This window comes from Taeniopygia guttata, chromosome 12, assembly GCF_048771995.1.
Source record: "Taeniopygia guttata chromosome 12, bTaeGut7.mat, whole genome shotgun sequence".
Lineage (NCBI taxonomy): Eukaryota > Metazoa > Chordata > Aves > Passeriformes > Estrildidae > Taeniopygia > Taeniopygia guttata.
In genome coordinates, this window is record NC_133037.1 from 13891614 (window position 1) to 13911482 (window position 19869).

Genomic DNA, 19869 nt, shown 5'->3' on the forward strand with positions numbered 1-19869 from the left:
ATGATCTGCAGTGCTTCTCCCCATTCCCTCATTTGACAACATTTGCATTGCCAGCTAACTTTAGCCTGACCTTTTTATGGACTGCTCTGGTACCTGTAGAGGACAGGTGCTGCTTAGCTCCTCTCAGTAAACAGCTCCCTGGGACTGGCTTGTTCTGCCAGCATTGCAGGGAAGGTGACTTTTTCTTACCAAACAGATGTTTGATTCAATGTGGTAAATGGTTTTTACAGCTTGGTACCAGTTCTTGATGGATGACTGACAGTGTGCACAGTCAGAGGCCCATGATAGTTTATTCTGTGGCTGATCAGTTCACCTTCACACCTCTGATGCTGAGACAGAAGTTCATTTTCCTGAAGTTTATAGGGAAATTACCTGTGATTTGAACACCGGGTTGGTTGGGCTTGAATCAGAAATTGCTTATTTCTAGGCCATAAGTTCTTTTCATAATTGCTTTTTATTACTGTTTAATAGATATCCTTGTGGCCTACTGTTTTTTTTTTAATGATCCATTGGGAAATTTGGCCTTTGTTTCCAAAACACTGTCGGGTGTTTTGATCACAGTGTGTATGCTTCCTTTTCCTAGCAGTAGCTCCTTGCCCAAGGGAGAACACTTGTTGAATTTGGGTCTGTGGCCCCAGGTCCTGCTCTCTCAGGTGGGTACTGTTTGGGCATGATGTTAATGAAAGTACTTCAGGAGCTGACTTTTCCCAATTTGGTGAATAGGTAGCTTGTAATGGATTCAAAACTGATTTTAATCAAGGTAGCCAACAAACTCTACTGCCAGCAATGAGGATCCTCAGTCTAACTCTCTCTGTAAACCACACCTTCTGAAGGTGTCTGTAGTGTGAGCTTGCCACCTTCTCTTGTCTTGTGTGTGCTATTCAGAATAGTCTTCATCCTGACTTTCATGGAGCCCAGTAACTTTTTTGTGTCAATGGTGAGAAACCGCTGCAGAAGTGCAACTCTTCTCACACAATGTTTGGGGATTTTGTTTATGTATCAAAGCAATGTATTCTGAAACTATTAGTTTGGTCATAAACCAAAGCCCCTCCCTTTCTCCTCCTCCCCTCAATTTTTTTTTTTTTTGCCAAGGTAAGGGCCCATACAGGGGAAAAAATTGTTTATTAACTGCCATGAAGAGCTAAAATACCCCTGAATATCTTTTGCAGATATTTTTATTGCAGAGATACCTTTTACAATCAGTTCTACTTAAGTCAGACAGTCTTTCAAGTGTGTTTACAGCTATCAGGAAAAAAAAAAAAACAAGAACTGAGAAGAAATAATAGGAAGCAGTAGCTGATAAGTTTTTTTTTTTTTTTTTTCCCTTAGGGAATATACCATGTGTTATATTTTTGGTCAAGCTATACACTTCACTGAAGAGTAAATGTAGTTTCTGTGCCAGGAAACTGAGAGCTTCCTTCAAACACCCCAGCATTGACATGATTTACTAAGAGTGCTTCCATAACTTACCTATTAGTTAATTGCATTATAATTTGCTTTTAAAAATCTTGTCAGAAACTGGGAGTAGTATCTAGAAATGCTTGCCAACCAAACATAATGGTATGTCAATGTTGTCTTTGTTCTAGGGCTATAAACTGAGCACTGTAAAGCATCTGTCTACCACAATAAAAACGTGGGTTTGTGTCTGCTGTAGAAAAAACAAAACCAACCCAAAATCCCCAACAACTTATCCTTCCCAGCTGACTTGGCTATCCAGCTCCTAATGTCAAGAACTTTTATCTAAACCCAGGCAGCTCAGATTAATAAACAATGGAAATTAGCAGGTCAAGCCAAATATGCCAAGTGTCTTTTCTGTTTCCTCATATGTGGCCTAATTAAGCAAATGGGAACTCTCCCAATGGTGCCAATAAAAAAAAAAAAGTAAACCCAGCAGAGTCCAAACCAAAAGGAGATCTATTTCTTCCATGTAGGACATCAGTCTTCCTCTCTGCATAGTCTACACCACATTTAGGCCAAATGAAGGCTTTAATGAATTTAGTTTTTGATCTGCCTCAGAGATAAAGAATCCTGAAGGGCAAGTCACCTGTCTGAAGTCCTAAAGGAAGTGGCCACCTTAAAAGCAAGTCCTTTAGCCTCCTCCTTCTCCCTTGCTGTAGCAATTAGCTCACCTGTGTTGTCCATGGGTGGTAGTTTGCAGCTGGGCCCATGGGAGCTGTGATGTTGCTGTTATGACAGCCCCGATGAGGGGAGAATTCCTGTGCTCTGGATAGGGTTTTCACAGAAGAGAGAACTGCTTGTCCACACAGGAAAATCCAAAGCCTTTGGTATGCAGAGGGGGAGCAGAAGCTCCAAAAATTTGCTGGCCTCCTCTAGCAGTGGTTGGAGAAAGGACACCTACAAGCCGGACCAGTGCTGCTGAAGTGTCTGGCACAGGCACCTCCAAGGCCTGGTCAGGCTCCCTGTTGCAGGACTACTGCAGCAGGAGAAAGCAGCGCTGTGATCCTGCTGAGAGAATCCTGGTTGGAAGGCCTTGAGGCTCAGAGGAGCACTGGCCTTCCAAGAACTCTGTGTCTCCAAGCCTATCCTCTGCCTCCATGGGTGCAGCAAGCACACTTTAAAATCCTGCAGCAAAGCCATCAGAGCACTCTGTGGTCTGTGCTCCCTGTCCAAGTGTGGGTTCCTCCTTTTCTCCTCATGCAAAGGTGATTTATTGCCTGAATTGAAATTTTATCTCGCATCCGTACCTGGGAATATGTATCCAGGAGGCTGCAGCTCTCAGAGACCCTGGCTGGCTCTTGGGCACAACAGCTCCAAACTGCAGTGACTTGCACAAGCTCATCCCTTAATGCTAGTGTGACCCACCTTCCAGTGTTCCACAAATAGGGCACAAGCTCCTCCTGCACTTCTGAAAACCTTTCCTATGTTCCATTATCATCTCTTGCAAGTAATTTATTTTTCTACACAATTCTGTCAGGTTATGTGTCAGTTGAAAGCTGAATTATTTAGTTTATTTCACACCAACACAGCAGCTTGTACATGGCATTTTGTTGTCTTTAAGTGAGCAGTGGCAATAAAATAAATTGGTAATAAGTTTACTTTGTGGTATGTTCAGAGAAAATTGAATTAAAAACCCTATCAGAGAAATGTAGTTTGACTAAGAGGCAGCAAGCAAGACCAGTGAAGTTCAGTTTATGTTCAAACTCAAAATAATTCCAGAACTTTGAGTTTGTAAATGGAATTTACATTTACAGAATAGAATTCTGTTCTATTGTAAAACAATAGAACAGAAGGGGAGTAGAATATTTCAGTTGTACAGTAAGACATTTAATATTTAAATCTTTCTGTGCACTTTGAGATAATTAGTTTTCTTTCTCTTTTCTGAATTTAGAAATACTTGGAATAGCTCTAGTAAATTGTGCTAGAAATAAAAGTGAAATAAAACCCCTTTCCCTTTTAGTTTCAAAGGGTAAACAGAAGAGAACATAATGATGCAACTTGATCCTGAAATAATTAAATTTCTACAACATGTTCTCATGCCAAAACTGTTTTTTCTATGAAATGCCCATGCTTCCCTTTTCCAGTTTTGCTTCAAGAACCAACAAATAATGCCTTGGCCTTAAGCATGGAGCACAAATATTCAGCATGTGCAACACTTAATCCTAGGCTGGCTTGTTAGCAGAGGGAACACATCAGGGATAACAGCTACGTTTTCATATGTTAATTCATCCTGCCATTAAATCAAATATTTTCCTCACAGTCAGAAGCAAAGGAGCAGTGGGTACCTCCTCAGTGTGAAACTGAGTGGGAAGGACAGATATACCTGCCAGCGACCCACAGGAGCCTGCAGTCTTTCCTGAGCAGGACACTGCCCGTGCTCTGCTGCCTTCCTGCTGTCTCCTGCTGCATCCTGGAGAAGCCAAAGCACAAAAGGACCAGAGCAGGACACCTGGTATGTGCTGACACAGCTGCAAGTCCTGGCTGTGCCCTGCTGCTGTGTCAGGTTCCCCCTGATCAGCTGCAACAGGGCAGGAGGAGAGCTGAAGTTTTAATAGAGCTGGTTGTGGTTGGCTGGGGAGCCCTGTACTACCGGGAAGCTATTCTGGAGACTTCCCCTGCCTGCATTCAAAAAATGGGAGAAAATGCATAATATCCTCGGTTATTCAAGTCCCCTGCTCCAAGGGACACTTGAAGGGACAGACTTTTAGGCCGCTTTTACTTTCTGACAGAGGAGGGAGCTGTCAGCTCAGCATTGAGCTTTCCAGCAGGCAGAGGTGCCCACCTGGGAGCTGGCTAAGCTGTCTGGGCAGCCCACTGAAGGGACATGTTCAGCTTGATGTGCAGGAGATGGAGCTAATTGGGAAGTGCTTAAATATTCTGTTTTAAGTGCATGTATGGAGTGTTTGTGTCCCTGAAAACCACAGTCATGAGTCTGCAAGGACAGTGGGAACAGCGGGCCTGAGAATCTGTTTGGAGGTGGAACATTTGACCATGGGATCTCGCAGTTTTTGTTGCTGTAGCAGTGTTCCACTCTGTTGTACCGAGAGTCCCTGGAAACCTGGGCAACACCTTCCTGCCAGTGTCCACAGCCAGAGCACCCTCCTCTGTGCCACAGCAATGCAAGCAGCCCTTTTATCTGGGAGACCTGCCAGGCAGTAGAAACAGGTAAGGAAACAGCTATGTTAAACTGGTCTGAGGTTGACTCAGGCCAACGTGGACTGGTCTGAAGTGGAGTAACAGCCTCATTCTCTCTCCTGTTTCTCCTGGTACAAGCCATCAGCAGCCTTCCTGCCTCAGCCAGTGGCAGTGTTGCAAGTTATGGCTTAATTACAGCCCTGAAATAAAAAGAGTTTCTTCATTAGATGTTGCTTTACAACTGCATCAGTCATCTTCTGTCCAGCTGCTGGTGGCAGAGCTCCAAGTGGGCTGAACGAGGCTGGTCTGGCAGGTATGTGGAGTGGTGGTGGTTGGAGTGTGCAGCTAGGCACAACAGGGTTAAGTCAGAAGCTCCCAGTGACGTTGCTAAATTCAGTTTGCCACAAAGATCTTTTTCTCCTTCATGCTGGGGCTGTCTTTCTGCAGTCTTTCTGCCTTCAGAAATGTGGCTCAGCCCCAGTTTCTGCGAGTCACACACGTTCATTTGCTGGCCGTTGGAAAAAGGGGGGTGAGAAATGTGCTGTCTGTGTTACATGTTTGGGGACTGGTTTCCACCATGCTTGTCTTCTGGCAGCAGTTAGGTGACAAATATTGAAAGCATGTCTTCCCACCCAGGGTATTGTCCTTTATTTCTCAAGCCACAGAGATAATCCCTGTCAGATGACTCCATTTTAAATTGTAGTGAGACCCTGAACTGATGATTTAGGAGCACACATTCTCTTTGTTGTGGTTCTGGGTTTGGTTGCTTTGTGCCCAAGAAAGATACATTGCTACTTAGCCAAGGCTAAATGTGGAGGTAATACCAAATGCTGTAGGAAATGGAATCTCTTCCCAGCCCCAGTCAGTCCTCCAATCTCAAATTCTTCTTTCCCCCAGGAACTGGTGCTAGAAACCAGCAGCCTTTCCTCTGCCCCAGTTAATGTACCAGCATCAGCTTAGTGTTAATGTTCTGATCTGGTCTGGATTAATGGCAAGCCTTGTGTGTTGTGTACAGCAGAGACTGATTTACACCAGCTCACTTGATCACTTATTCCAGGAAAAATAACACTCGAGTTTGCCAGAGAACTGTCCCTGACATACTGAACTATTTGTGAATTTGAAGCTTTTGCAACTCAGAATGACAATTTCTGGACATTTTCCTCTAAAATTGTTCATACTGAAATGTGAGGATTGTACAAAGAATCTTGACAGGCTCTTCAATTTGAGCAGAGTTTAAAATTGATCACTTGGACCAGTATAGGAGCCTTCGGTCCAGGTTCGGTACAGCTCAGGCTATATATAGAGTTTCACAAAAACCTCCCAGGGAAAATCCAAGGCATAAACTTGGGATTTAATCTCTCAATTTCATGGGGAGGTTTTTTAAACAATATTTTAGCCTCAGTAACCCAGGAAGGGGCTGTATTTATCTGGAAAATACTGCTTTTCTCAGTGACAGACTTGAAGTCTTTTCGTGTTGGGTATTTTTTTTTTTTTTTTTTTTAACAAGAGGAAAAAGTTACAGGAGCAAACACTGCACAGGCATAAAATTTCCCCTCTTGTCCACAAGGAGTAGAGGTTTCATAATTAAATGGAAAAAAGACTAGCTTTTTGGGCTTCTGAGTTTTGGCTCAAGCTCCTGTGGGATCAATGTGACTGGCCCTCCCCAGCCTCTGCACAGGGTTGCATTTCTTTACAAAAATAGGACCTTTGCTGGTACTGGAGTAGACAGAGGAAAATGTAGGGGAAATGCACCAGGAAAGGGGGAGCAAACTAGGTGTGATGTGTGGCGGATGGCTCTGAGTTTACTGCTCCAGCTGACTACCTCCTTTAATTTACTTAGTAAGGCCATATCCCAAGGCTGGAGACCCTCCTGCACGTTCAAAGTGATTCTGTAAGGGTTGCTCAGACATGGCTGACTAATCCTTGAATAGTAGCAGGACCATAACCACTAAAATCTTGGGAAATTGATTACCCACAAAAACAAAAACAATCAAAATATGAAAAGTTGAGCCTATGGCTGTGACACTTGGAGGAGAGAAAGGAGGTCACATTGAGGTGGAATAATGTCAGAAATCACCTGTGTTTAATAGTTTTTATTATGAATGGTATGTCCACTACAACATGAGGTAGTAGGAAAAGAAAGGGAAATATAAGAGTATAAATAATCAGGAATTCTGAAAGTTCTTTTGGAATCCTTCCGCCTCCTCAGATTTGCAGCAGCTCTCCACAGATGTTCTCTAGTTGGAGGAGTCTCATGAAGTATTTTTGCAAGACAGGTTTTTTTTTTTTTTTTTTTTTTTTTTTTTTTTTTTGCCAGAAAGGAGATGAAAATCTTATACCAAAAATGTCTTTTGACTTTAAATTTGGAGCTGTTGTCGCAATGTAATTCTTTAGAGAGCTGCCGGAGAGGTTTTTAAAAGCTCTATTTATACATGTGCATTAAGAACAGGATACAACATGGCTATAAGAAATTAATTTTCTGGTTTTGAAGCTAGCAATTAAGGTTGGAACAAATGTTCCTGCTTGTTGTTCCTTCTGCAGTCACTCTTGTAAAGCTAAAGGAGAACCATTGACATGAAAGCTCTGTTGGTGTCATCACCATTAGGCTGCTTTGCTTTGTGGAGCGCCAGCTGGTTACAATGACATTGTGTAAGGCTCTTAAAATCCTGCTGAGATCCCTGAATCCTGTTAGGGGATCCCTCATTAAAAATTCTGGAAGACAGTCTAAATTGTCACTTGCTGTAGAGAATGAGCTTGTTGACAAGTCCACATTAAACCCAGCACTTTTTGTGAGCACAGTTTGCAAACCCAGAGAGACAAAGTGTGGTGTGTTCCTGATTCCCTTCTTGGTTCTGTCTGGGTGGAAAATGGAAAAACACTCTGTGTAAACTATCTCATGTTTTCAGCAAGAAAAACACCCTAAACTTAATCTAGACTTCATGTACAAGAGTGGAGGTTAAGAAAAAAGAGGAAGGAAGGGCCTGGTTGGCCTGGTTTGTTAATGTGTATTCTTCTGTAGTTCAAAGCCATTGGAAGATAATCCTCTGGGTAAAGAAGGAAGCACACAGTTGCTGCTAAGGCAATGCCAGTTGAAGGCATGCCACAGGAGGAGAAATAAGATAATATTTCAATGCAAATGTCCCTATAAAATACATTTTTCACCAGGAAAAGGTGTGGATAGCCTTGTGCTTTGTGTGTGTGTGACACACTGCAGTAGGAAGTAGCAATATTCCCAGCATGGGCAAAGGGAGATACAGTCCTCTGGATCAAGCACGAGTGTCTGTGAGAAGCATTGCTACCAATGTAAGAACAGATCCTTCTGAGCACTGGCCCCTGCCTGGCACCTCAGGAGGAATTTGGCCAGACCTGTTTGGTCGTGAGTCAAAGTTGCACACTCAAGTTCCAAGTGACTGGAGCTATAAACAGCTTAAAATGATTTTCAGGGGAGTTCAAAGATGAATAATGCATCTCTTCAGGCTTGTAAGTGATCTTTTATTCACAGAAAATCAAAGCAATGTACAAATGTAGTTGTTGGCCTTGGGGACAGGAGTCTGAATGACTCCTTGTCATTCACAGTAGCTACCAGAGGTGATGTGACATCTGAAAGGAAGAGATGAAAGCTCCATTGCAATTTGTTAAATAAAAAACAGCTCCTGTTTTGCTAAATGAATGATATTCAGAGGTGCAGAATTCCAATCTGTTGTTTAGGGCTTTAATAGCAAAAAGAGGAGCTCATAGGCTACAGCCTACAGATGTTTTTCTTCCATAATTTTATAGAAGTTTGCTTGTAGTATCCATGGAAATTCCCCATGACAGAATTACTTGTCCTGCCGCTCTGTGTCATGGCATTACTGAGTGTTTTTCCTGTCACTGCCATCCATTCTGTTCGGTTTGGTGGCTAGTTTTGTTTTAGCCACTGCATCCTACAACTCCCAGGTTTGTGTGGTTCAGGACTGGGATCTGAACACAAGGTGAGAATCTAAACTTGACCCTTCTGGTTTCCAAAGTCAGGAGGTAGGAAAGGTTATGTGTCTGTCTGAAAAGTTCCTTCATAACTTAAAAACTGCATTTAATTATGAGACCATTTTTGCTAATACATCCTGGGGGGGAAATAGTTTGCTGTTTAGCATTTGTGACCTAAATAGACAGTTAACCATAAGAATAATTTGCATATTTCTTAACAGTTTTAAATTTGTCTGAAAAGATGTGCATGCTTTTTCTTACTCTTAACACTGAAACTTTTATTCCTGAAAGGAATATTCCTGTCCTGCAGTTGGAAATGAATGTAAATTTGAGGGCAAACCACTGGACCAACAGTTAATCCTTCAGTGCATCTCCTCTTTTGTGTTAGTAGAGGCACCAAAAGGTCAAGGGCTGAAGTTCTGCTGAGTTTTTCATGCTGTTTGCCTTTCACAAGGTGTCTGGCCCTTGTGGGATACCAGGTTGTATGTGAGCCCTTCCTGGTCTCACCTCGAAGTTTTCAACAGCAGTTGTGTCAGTACTGGGTGCTTAGAAGTGGAATCTGTTATGCAGAGGGGTAAACCTGTCCTGTCTTGTGTAGCCTTTGTGAATGATTCCCAGGGAGCTTCCTGCTCCCAGCACCACTAACCCTGTGTTTAGGGAGGCCAGTGGCCAAAACCTTACTGTCTGAAATGAGCCACGCCCTGGTCCTGGCTCACTGGACCAAGCAGCACCCAAACAGCCCTTTGTGCCCTCACTGTCGACACAGCCCCGTCCCACCTTCTGCCAGCACAGTCCTTGCCCTCTACAGTGTCTTTCCTCTGGAGAGGACCTACCAGGTGAGCATTTCCACCTGCCTGTGCTGCCTTCCTTCCAGTTTTTCCCACAACTGATGGTCTCCTTTGGTTGCAAGGAGCAAAGTGCCAGTCTTGGTTCATCAACAGTAATGCAGAGTTGCTGTTAAGGGCCTCCAGGAAGGACTTGGGAATGGAGCCCATCTGTGTCTGTGCTGATGGAAATTCCTCAGGGCTGTGTGATCAGTTCTGGCCTCTTGCCTGCCCCTCTAGGGAGTGTATTTCATTGCAGAGTTAGAGCTGTTTGTGTTTTGCCATGTTCCCAAGGTGATCAGTTTCCTTATCACATCTATTTGTTTACTGCGCACCTGAAGTGACCTTTGCAAAGGTCAGCTCACCTTGTCCAGCAGGTGAAGGCAACTGAGAGAGGAAGGACAACAAAGTGTCTTGTCCTGGAGCAGAGGATGGAGAAGCCAGCAGGTGTGAGCAGAACTGGAAAGCAAGGACTGGGCCAAGGCTGAGCTGAATATCCAGCACAGATACCCTGCTGACACAATGTGGAGTATTGCAGGAGTGAGATGAGGTCCCTTGATGCCCTCTTGAGCATCATTTCTGCCTGCTAATGCTGGGATGAAGCTGGAGTTCCTTCATAGAGAGGCTACAGTAGATGGAGAAATGTTGGCTGAAGTTGAGAGGTGGGACAGCTCGCCCACATCTGCTCACAACCCACCTCCACTTCTGACTGCCACTTAGAATTCAAACCAGAATGGGCTGATCTGCATCCCCTGTTACAGATGTGAGGGGCTGAGGGCCCAAACAAATCTGGGACCAAGTGCCTGCCATACCCTTACACACAGGGCCCTGCTGGAGAGCGCATTTTACCTGCCTCACCTCTCCCCAGGTGTACTGGTTCAGAGTGAAGGCATGAAGCTGTTAAATGAGACCCAAATTTTAGTGTTTGCTGTTGTAATGGAGAACTGTATGTGTTATGTACTAAATGTGTGCAGATTTCAAGAACTTTAAGGCTGGAGGAAGGAGTGGTGTCTGATGGCCAGAGCTGGCAGCGACAGGGCTTTTGAGTTCTGTTCCTCTTCTTGCCAGTGATTCATTGCATGGCTTCAGGCGAGACACGTAACCAAGCTGGAATATTTCCTTACAGCTGCAAAAGAGTTATAATGCCAAAAACAAGGAGGGCCTCTGAGGTTTAACTAATTTCAGTTTATGGAAAGCCTTGAGAATCCTCACAAGGAAGCTGCTGGAGAAAGGCAAGAATTGAAGTACTGCAGTATTTCACACTGCTGTTCATAAATGAGCACATTGGTGAAAAGCAGTGGCTGTGCTCCCTCTGCAAACAAACCAAAAAAAACCAACCCCAGTGAAGGGGGGTGGAATGTGGAGAAACGGATGTGAAACTACAGCAGGAGAGGCCGCAGCAAACTCCACTGCTCCTTGTTGCTGCATCTGGAGGTGGCTCACGGACCAAAGCAGAGCAAACTTTCCTTGCTAAGAGAGTTGAAGAGGCTGAAAGAAGTTCAGAGAGGTGTGAAGGTTGCTTCTTAGCCCTCCTGGTGCTCCCCTTGTTGGGCCGTGCTGTCTGAGACGTCTGGCTCATTTTCCTTCCAGCTGGGCAGTGGGAAAGCCCAAGCAGAGGCAGAAGCCAAGATGTTTCTGTGATGGAACCTGTGAGCAGCTGCTGAAAACCCTCTCTGGGTTTGTTGGGAAGGGCTCGGGTGCTGCAGAGCAGCTCTGCCCACTGCCCCGACCGGCCGGGCCAGGCCGTGTGGTCAGGGCAGGGTGGCACCTGCTTGTCCAGCGCCCGAGGGCAGGAAGGGCCCAGCCACCCGAGGCTGCGGCCCTGGGAGCCTGAGGCTCGGGTCAGCCAGCAGGGCCGTGCGCCGGGATGCCGCAGCCCCAGCAGGCTGCAGGACACGGCGTTCCTGCCGTTCAGCAGTGCCCCGGAGGGCGCACGGGCTGGGAGGGGAGAGCAGAGGAGAGGAGAGCCCTGCATCCACATCCTGCTCGGGTCAGGGAGGGGCTCCCGGGCTGCAGGGCTGGGTAACGGGGGAGGCGCTGGGAAGGGTCGGGGAGCAGCGGGAGCTGTGTGGAGCCTCGGGGGGCTCGAACCGTTCCCCCCCTGAGGCCGGGCCGGGCCGCCGCCCGACCGCCAGAGGGCGCACTGCGCGCCGCGCCCCGCAGGGACGCGCACACCCGCGGGCTCCCCCGCCCAAGCCACGCCCCCCTTGGCCACGCCCCCGCCGGTACCGCGGCCCCGCGCCCCGCCCCTGCCGCCGGCCCCGCCCCCTGGCCCCGCGCGCAGCCGCCCCCTGGCGGCGGGGCGGGGCGGGGCGGCGCCGGGATCGCTCCGGGCCGGCCGCGCCGGGAGCCCCGGTGAGAGCGCGGGGGGTGCCCGGGGACCCCGCCCGGCACCGCGGCGGGGGCGGCTCTGCGGGGATCCGCGGGGCCCGGCAGGCAGCGCCGCGCCGGTCCGGTCCGGTCCCCACAGGCTGCGGCCTGCTCGGAGCCGGAGGGCGCCGGCCGGGTCCCGCAGCGCTCCGGCGGTGGGCACGCCCCTGGCGGGGGCTGCACCGGTGCCGGTGCGAAGGGCGCTGCCCGCGGGCAGGCGGGGCCCAGGGCTGCGGCTCCCAGCAGACAGGCCGGACGGCGGGACCGCTCGGGGCAGACCCCCACCCTCCCCCGGACACGGGCACCGGGAGGGTCGGCATCCCGGGCGGAAAGGGGAGGTGACATCCCCGGCCCGTGAGGAGGGCCGGCAGGACCGGCAGTGCCTGCCAGTGCCGGCGGGGAACGAGCCACGGGAACCGGGAAGAACAGCCAAAAAGCCCCTGCTCTCCTCTGGGGCGGCTGCCGTCAGGGCCCTGGGGCTGGCGGCTCGGGAGAATCACCGGAGCCGTGATTGGAAGTGCCAGGTCTGTGTTGGTTACAGGGAGGAGCCGAGCGCTGCGGGAGCGGGTGTATCCCTCCGGGAGCTCCCGGGAGCAGCTCCGGCTGCGGCTCAGGTGTCCCCGGGGACCGCCGGGCTGGGACACCAGCACAGGCAGGACGTCGTCCTCTTTCACCGTTCCCTTCCCATTTCCGTGTTTCTTGGTGCCCGTGCATTCAGCCGCAGGGTTTTGGGAAGAAATCTTGGCCTGCGTGGTCCTGCAGGAGGAGGTTCTCCTCGGGACACCCCTCCTTTGGGGAGCAGGTCCGAGGTGACCGGGCGCCTTTCAGCTGCACTGCCACAGCTGTGTCACCTTTGGTCCCGTGAGTTTGAGAGGAAGCAATGATACTTATTTTTTCCTGCTGCAGCGCCACAGATCCTGCACCCCTGTGGATCAGATGTCTTGAAGCATTTCTGGGCTGAGCTGGTTTTTCAGGTGAGTGGGGTCATGGTGTGAGATGGTGCTGGCCCAGGAGCATGGCCCCAGTTTGGGCTCAGTTTGGTTTTGCCGTGTATCTGCTTGCCAGGCTCAGGCAGAGCAGAGCTGCCTGCGCTTCCTACCAGGATGTGGCTTTTCTCTTGCAAATCTGAGTGAACAAGCAGCAGCCTCGTTGAACAACACTTTGTGGACAAAGTGTGTTTATAACATATAGAGGTAAAGGTGGATTGTTTACTTCAATGCTCACTTCCAAACCTTCTATGAAAGTCTCAGGGGAGCATCGCAACCATTCCCTGTGTGACCAGATCTGTGTTTCAAGGGAGCATAAAACACAAACAACTCTTCTGGAATGGTTTGGATTGCACCTCCCCAGAGGGTTTGCACTTGGTAGGTGAAAACAAGCAGGAGGCATTCACCAGGCTGCTGTGTCCCACAGTCAGCACTAGAGAAAAGATGCCAAACAAAACAGGAAGCCTTTGTTGAAGTTATAAAAACTCTTTTAGTTTAAAATAAAGCAGTCTAAAAGGAATACCAGTAATCATTGTACTTGAGTGTGTATGAAATGCTTTTTCTAGCTGGGTTTTCAGCTTCCTCTGAGCCTCTCTGGGTGCTTGAAGCTGGATCTGAACTGGTGTGGTTCTCATTTGGGTCATGACAGGAAGGTCTGGGCTTCTGGATGTATTGACAAAGGGGCTGCCCTGCTAAGAGTGGGCCTGATACCCATAAATGATTTTATTACGGTTCCCTGATCCTTAGCCCAGTGTTGTGTATTTGTTATCTGTTGCATGATGCAGGCTCCCAGGATGGTTTTTTGTTCTCTCCTGGATCAAAACTGGATTTGAACAGTTTTGAGGAGATGGAGATGATGCCTCTCTGGCCTCCCTTCAAAACCACCTCATCCCCAAGTGGCGCTGAAGCAATATAATTTGTACCTGGTGACCAATTGGAGCAGGCTGATGCAATGTGGCACTAATATACAGGAGGCTTCTGGAGGGGTTCCATTCTCTTAAGCTTCGCACATAAGAAGAATTGAAAGAGAGTGCATTTTGCTGCAAATCAGTCATTTTAGAAAGCAATTCTTTGCCCAAGTGGTAGCTTGACTGCCCTTCTTTGTCTTCTCTGCTGTTGCTGCCAGTGCCTCAGGAGCCGTGGCGCACCAGGAGTCCATCATGACCGACTGGGTGCTGCTGGGGCTGATCGCGGCGCTGGTCGTGCTGCTGCTGCTCACCGTCTTCGGCTTCGTCGTCTACTCGGGGCTCTTCACCGAGGTGGTTGTGAGTGCTGGCTCCCCCCCTGTCGGCAACATGACTCTGGCCTACAAGTTCAGGGTGGGCCCGTATGGAGAATCCGGGCAGCTCTTCACGGATGGCTGCAGCATCTCCTCCAAGCTCTGCTCCATCGGCGTCTACTATGACAACCCTCACACGGTAAGGCGTGCCCGGCGAGGCCAGCACGCTCTCGTGGTTCCCAGCTCGGGGTGCTCCCTAATTGTGTTTCAGGCACGTGCAGCTCATCCTCTGTAGGTGAGCACTGGGGTTCACAAGGTCTCCCAGATCTACAGAGGACACTGTGTGGGGAGAAGCACCTGAAAGCTGATGGGGTTTAGCATAATCCTGACTGAAAGGCATTGGGCGAGCAAAGCTTGGTATCTTCTGATAGCCTCTGCTGACCAGGCTATCAGCAGGATATCAGAGCTGGTTATGGAACAGAAGCCAGCGTTCATGACCCCAAGGTGAGGCATTCCTTGGCACGTTCCTTGGAAGTGCAGCCAAGGCTCCTTCTGGACTTGCAGCTCTGTGGTTGAAAGCAGATGGTCGCTTCTCAAAAGCTCGGTCTGTTCTCATCCATACTCCTTCTCTTGTTTCTAGTGTTCTCATGTGTTTCTGAGCTTCCCTGTAGTTCTTCCATCCCCTGAGAGTTCTTACTGAAGTCTCAGGTGCTGCATGCTGAGGGCTCCTGTCTGATGAAACAGTTGCTCCATGATGCTCCTTGGCTGAGAGGTGAGCAGAAAGCACGCTGCCTGATGGCTGCCAGCCAGGGCCCAGTACTCCATGGGAACAGTTAAAGACAAGGAACAAACAAAAGGGCATCAGGACTTGCTGGGGGGGCGGGGGTGGAACCTGGCTGCTGATGCTGAATGACTCTGGGGTTTCCAAATAATGGCATGTGGGCATTTGTCTGGGGCAGACAGCCTGGCTCCCTGGTAATTCTGCAGTAGCAAGTGTGACCGTGGAGGAATCCGTGGGAGGAGGGACAAAAGAGTGGCCAGCAGCTGTGCATGTGTGCTTGGGCTCTTGTGTTGGGGGCCGGTGCAGGGCACATGGCTTGGGCTGATAGCTGTCACCCAGTGCTTCTGCTCTAGGGGGTGTCTGGTTCCGATTTAGAAACCTTGTTTTGTTGCTTGCAAGATGGCTCTCCCAAGGATTGAACCTGCTTTGAGGGAGGAACTTGTCCATGAAAACATAGTGCTGAGTGAGCTGTGGCAGGAAGGTACTGGAGGTGAGAAAGCACTGTGCTTGAGAAAGCACAGAGGAGCCTGGTGTGTTCAGCCACCGTGTGTCCTTGTATCCTGTGATGCCCTGGTTTGTCTCTACCTACCTGGATCACGGGAGGCAGAGAAGACACTACTGTGGTGCCTCTTCCTGGCCTGGGAAGGGTGATAGCGAGGGTGACTTATCTCCTTAGGATGAGCTGGGCAGAGGCAGGGTTAGACTAGGCATGCTTGGACACTTTTGTCTGGAGGAAGTGTCGTGTTTGGAGCTGGAGCCATGGTGCCCATGTGTTCAGAGTGTCCATTTCATTGCCATTAATTTGTATCCTTGTGTTGAGGGTCTCACCTGGAGCTGAGAATCCTGATGCTTCTGCTTGTTCTGCTGTGGTCTCCAGACACAGAGCAGGCAGTCAGTGCTGTGGGAAGGGCTCAGTGTCCATTCCCAGTGCTGTCCTGCTCCAGAGATGTGATTTGCACATGCCTGTGGTTGCCCTGCAGTCTTTCAGCTGACATTGTATCAAGGGTGTCGTGCCTTGGCTCTTTGTTTGCTAAAGCCTGGGCTAGTAAAAGCCTGTACTGCTGAGGCTCACGGACACTGATAAGGATATTTGTGGTAACTCCTGCCCTGGCTGGCATAGGGAATGCTTTCCCTGCTAGCACCGGGTGAAACTAGGAAGGAGTAGCTCTGACCTGACCCTGAAAATTTGAGCAGTCAATGCAGGGTGAAACTGCCTCCTCTTCCAGGCCTTTTTTTTTTTTCTCCTCTTACTTACTGCATCTGCTGCATCTCTGTCTTCACCCTGTGGCTGGAGAAGGCAGTGGGGCTGCAGGCCTTGACTCTGGTGGCCATCCAGGGTTTTGGAAGCCAACTTTCCTCCCTGTCTAAGAGTCTAACCTGCCCTCCAAGGCTTGGCAAGCAGCCCCATGGACCTTGCCCTTCTCTGGAAAGGCTACCTTTGCTCATGACACTGAACAGGTGACACTGGCCTGAGCCTTCTGTCTCTGTAGCCACTGTGGTGGCTGGGGCACAGGGGGGCTGTGCAGGATGTAGCTGCAGTGCCTGCATGCAGCTCTGCATAGTGGCAGGAGCCTCCCCTTGCCTGCCATCCATGAGCAGTGTCAGACCTGGTCTGCTGGAGCAGCTGGGATGCTGGTGGGACCTTCCACATGCTGATCTTTGGCTTCTGAAGTGGTCCCCACAGAGATCCACATCTCACCAGCAGGCAGGTCAGGCCAGGCAGGGTGCTGGGAGTGAGAATGTGTTTGTGTTTGGTCCTCTTGCCTGTGGGCAGGTGCCTTTCCCCTGGGAGGAAGAGATGATTTCCTCCTCTTCCTCCTCAGTCTCAGTGCTCTCCTGACCTCAGTGAAGCACCCTTTGGCAGAGCTGGCCCGCCCAGAGCTGGCCACTTGCCACGGATGTTGACTTGTCTCTAAAAATAGACCTTTGTCATCAGGCAGCAGAACGTGCTGGCTGCGTCCTGCAGGGGTGGCAGGGGTGGAGCACTGGAGGGCTCTGGCCAGACAGCCACCCCAGCCGTGGCTCCTGGGGAGTTTGGTGTCCCCAGGAACAGGGGAACAGGACAGGAAGGGGCTGGTGGCCAGCAAGTGCCATGTGCCAGTTACTGTGCTGGTGGAGTCATGGTCAAAGGAAGCTCTGGCTAAGAGAAAGGATGGGAATGCTGAGCTGGAGAGCAGCAGCCATATGCTTCTCTTGGCTGGGAGTGGGGCTGGGGGGAGCCCCATGGCCTGGAGCATGTGGGCTGCCTCAGGGTCATGCCAGTCCTCAGGGCAGCCACTGCCACCAGCATCCCTGGGGCTCCCTGCTGACTCCTGGCTCTCCCAGCATTCACACAGGGATGCTCCCCGAGTGCTGCCAAAACCCTACCAGCAATGTTTTATGTGTTTTAATGGATGAGATTAATATTAATTTCAACTTTTTTTCTTTTTCATTTTCATTTAATATTTAGCAGCACAGAGGACTTCTCCCTCCTTTTCCCACCTCTGGCAGGACCAAAAATAACTTCTCAGCAAGGACTGGATGTGGCGGGTGGGTTTGTGCTCAGCTCCAGCCAAGCTCCTGCTCACATATACTTGTGGGCACATGCCAGGGACTTTTGCCTGCAGTCCATGTGCTCAGCCACAAGCCCGTGCCCAAGTGTTGGATGGATAAAACCAAAATGCTCTGTGAATGCAGAAATGTGTTTTGTTCTGATTGGCAAAGCTGATGGATAGGTTAAGCAATAATTTCCAGAACTTCTCTGTCAGTATGCTTGAGGGACCAGAGGCTTTGATCAGCACCTGCCTACTGACAGACAAATCTGTTATAGGGAAAGGCTGGTTTTAAGCGGAGTTTTTTCCTTTTTCCTTTTTCCTTTTTCCTTTTCCCTTTTCCCTTTTCCCTTTTCCCTTTTCCCTTTTCCCTTTTCCCTTTTCCCTTTTCCTTTTTCCTTTTCCCTTTTCCCTTTTCCCATTCATTTCCTTTCCTTGGCAAATCTGCCTTGTTGCTAACCCTGGAAAGATATCTGTGGGGCTTCATGCTGTGAAAAGGAAAGGTAAAGGAGGAGGGAAGAATCAAACATGCCTGGCCATGCATTGCTGCCCACTCCAGCAGCTCCCATCCTTCCAGCAGTCGTTCTGGGGTTGGGATTGAGCTGTTTTTGCTCAGGACATAAATGGAGATTGAATGTTTAAGGGAATTTAATCTAGATTTCCATATCTCCTTGTTTCATCTGGCTCTTTTCCCAGGGATGCCATTTATGGCTGCCTCTTGCTGTCTTTGGGGTGGATCTGCTTCTCCTTCCTGCCCGGAGCGATGATGGATGCTGGGCACAGCTCTGTCTGCAGCTCCCTCTTGCAGCGCAGGAGGGCAAGAGCGAGCCATGAGACGTGTCCCCAGCCTGATGGCTGCTGCTCCACAGGCTGCTTTCCTCCTTTTACACCTGCTTGTGTTCCCCCTCCGGAATGGTTCTGCTCTGCGACATCAGAAGGTGTTTAAGGGAAGGGCAGGGCAAGGAGTGCAGAGAGAGTGGTTGCACTGCAGGAGGAAGCTTTGGTGAGCTTCAGTACAGCAAAGTTAGGGGTGAGGTCAGGGAGCACAGATCCCCTTGTGGTGTTGCATGGGGATGGGAACTGCTTAAACGCTGGCCTTGGTGCAACCTCTCTCTGCTTCATATCCGTCCCTGTGAGAGTTTTTGACACCTTTGTGCCCTTAGGTTATGTCAGGGGAAGTGGCTAGATTGTCCAGCCCCCTCCCATGTGGGGGCTGTGGGTAAGCTTGAAGTCAAGTGGTGAGATTCTGTTGAAAACTAGAAATGAAAGTTGTGGCCTGTGTCAGCTTTAGTGTGGAGATGGCTGGAGTCCCATGGGCCATCACTGTGCTGGTGGCAGGGCTTTGAGCACCCCCCTTGCTGGGCTGAGAGCCCTGCGCCCCTGCGTCTTAATGGGAGGCATCCTCAAATCTGTAAAAAGAGCAGGCTTTAGGTGTTGTATGTTGTTGGGGTTCAGGATAGGAGTGAATATGTTTCTCTTTGTACAAACAGCTGAGTGCCTGCATGCTGGTCTTACCTGCCTCAGTTTCCCCACCCCAAAGCTGCCATATTCAGTGTGCCTACTTTGGAAGGACCTGGGAGCCTCTGGATTTCTCTCCAGCTTAGTGCTGGTGGCCCATGGTAGTTGGTGGCATGTGCATATGGCTGCCAGGGGACTTCCTCAGGCGTGGCGTGGAGGCAAACCAGGCAAGCTGTGATCACATCTCTAAGCCCCCTCCCGAAGCTGCAGGGGTGTCCTGCAGAGGGGGATGGCTGTGACCAGTTGCTGACAGAAAGGTGTCTGATGCAGGATCAGGAGAGACACTTTCTGCAGTGATTGTCACCTGGGACAGGTTTGAGTGAGCAGCTTGGTGGGGTTTAGCTCTTCTCTGCTGCAAGTCCTTCTGCCCTCCAAGGAGCAGAGCAGCAGCTTCCCCACTGGGCTGTGCTTTTAGGCTGGGAGGAGTGTAGATGATTTAGGCCTGGATCAGCCTTGGTTAGGACTGGGCTCCTGCTTTGGTGTGCCCAATCATGCTGGGCCATTGCCTTTAGTGGTTTATGGTCATCTCCCGCCTCCAACCTCAGCAAGTTGAGGTTTTGGCCAGTTTCAAACCTCTCTCTTCTTCTGACGCCGTCTGTCTGTGCCCTTCAATCAGGTGTCTCCAGAGAAGTGCCGCTTCGCCATAGGCCGCATCCTGAGCGAGGGGGACGCGAAGCCGTCGGAAGAGCAGATCAAAAGGTTCCAGAAGTATGGCTTTAAGATCTTCAGTTTCCCTGCTCCCAGCCACGTGGTCATGGCGACCTTCCCGTTCACTACACCGTTGTCCATCCATCTGGCAGTCAACCGTGTCCACCCAGCCCTTGACACTTATATCAAGGTAAGCGAGTGTGGCGTGGGGAGCATTGCATGTGTTCAGTGGGCTGTCAGAGGCGTCTCTTCCTGACAGCTGATGGGGCTGCTCTGATGTGTCATGTCTTGATGTTTTCCCTTGGGCACCACCATCAAGATCTTCTCCTTTTGCAATCTGGCAGGTAGTTCCCCAGCAGGGATGTCCTTCCATTCGCTCGATAGGCACAGGGGTGTCTTTTCTGCTGTTTTGTGTTTATGAGAAACAAGTTCCCAT

The 19869-nt window shown here is 49.6% G+C and overlaps 1 protein-coding gene across 3 annotated transcripts in view; it reads left to right on the forward strand.

Moving 5' to 3' along the window:
- Positions 1-11625: 11625 nt before the first annotated feature.
- Positions 11626-19869, forward strand: part of TEX264 (testis expressed 264, ER-phagy receptor) — a 39728-nt gene continuing 31484 nt past the window's right edge. The window contains exons 1-4 of one of the 3 annotated variants that reach the window (XM_030283330.4): positions 11626-11735; positions 12657-12724; positions 13863-14154; positions 19402-19623. In XM_030283330.4, coding sequence (XP_030139190.1) covers positions 13897-14154; positions 19402-19623 — 480 coding nt within the window. In that variant the 5' untranslated portion in view covers positions 11626-11735; positions 12657-12724; positions 13863-13896. Of the gene's footprint in view, positions 11736-11795; positions 12275-12656; positions 12725-12820; positions 12944-13862; positions 14155-19401; positions 19624-19869 lie in introns of those variants that run through there. The other 2 variants (XM_012572424.5, XM_072935071.1) reach the window with 2 other exon arrangements.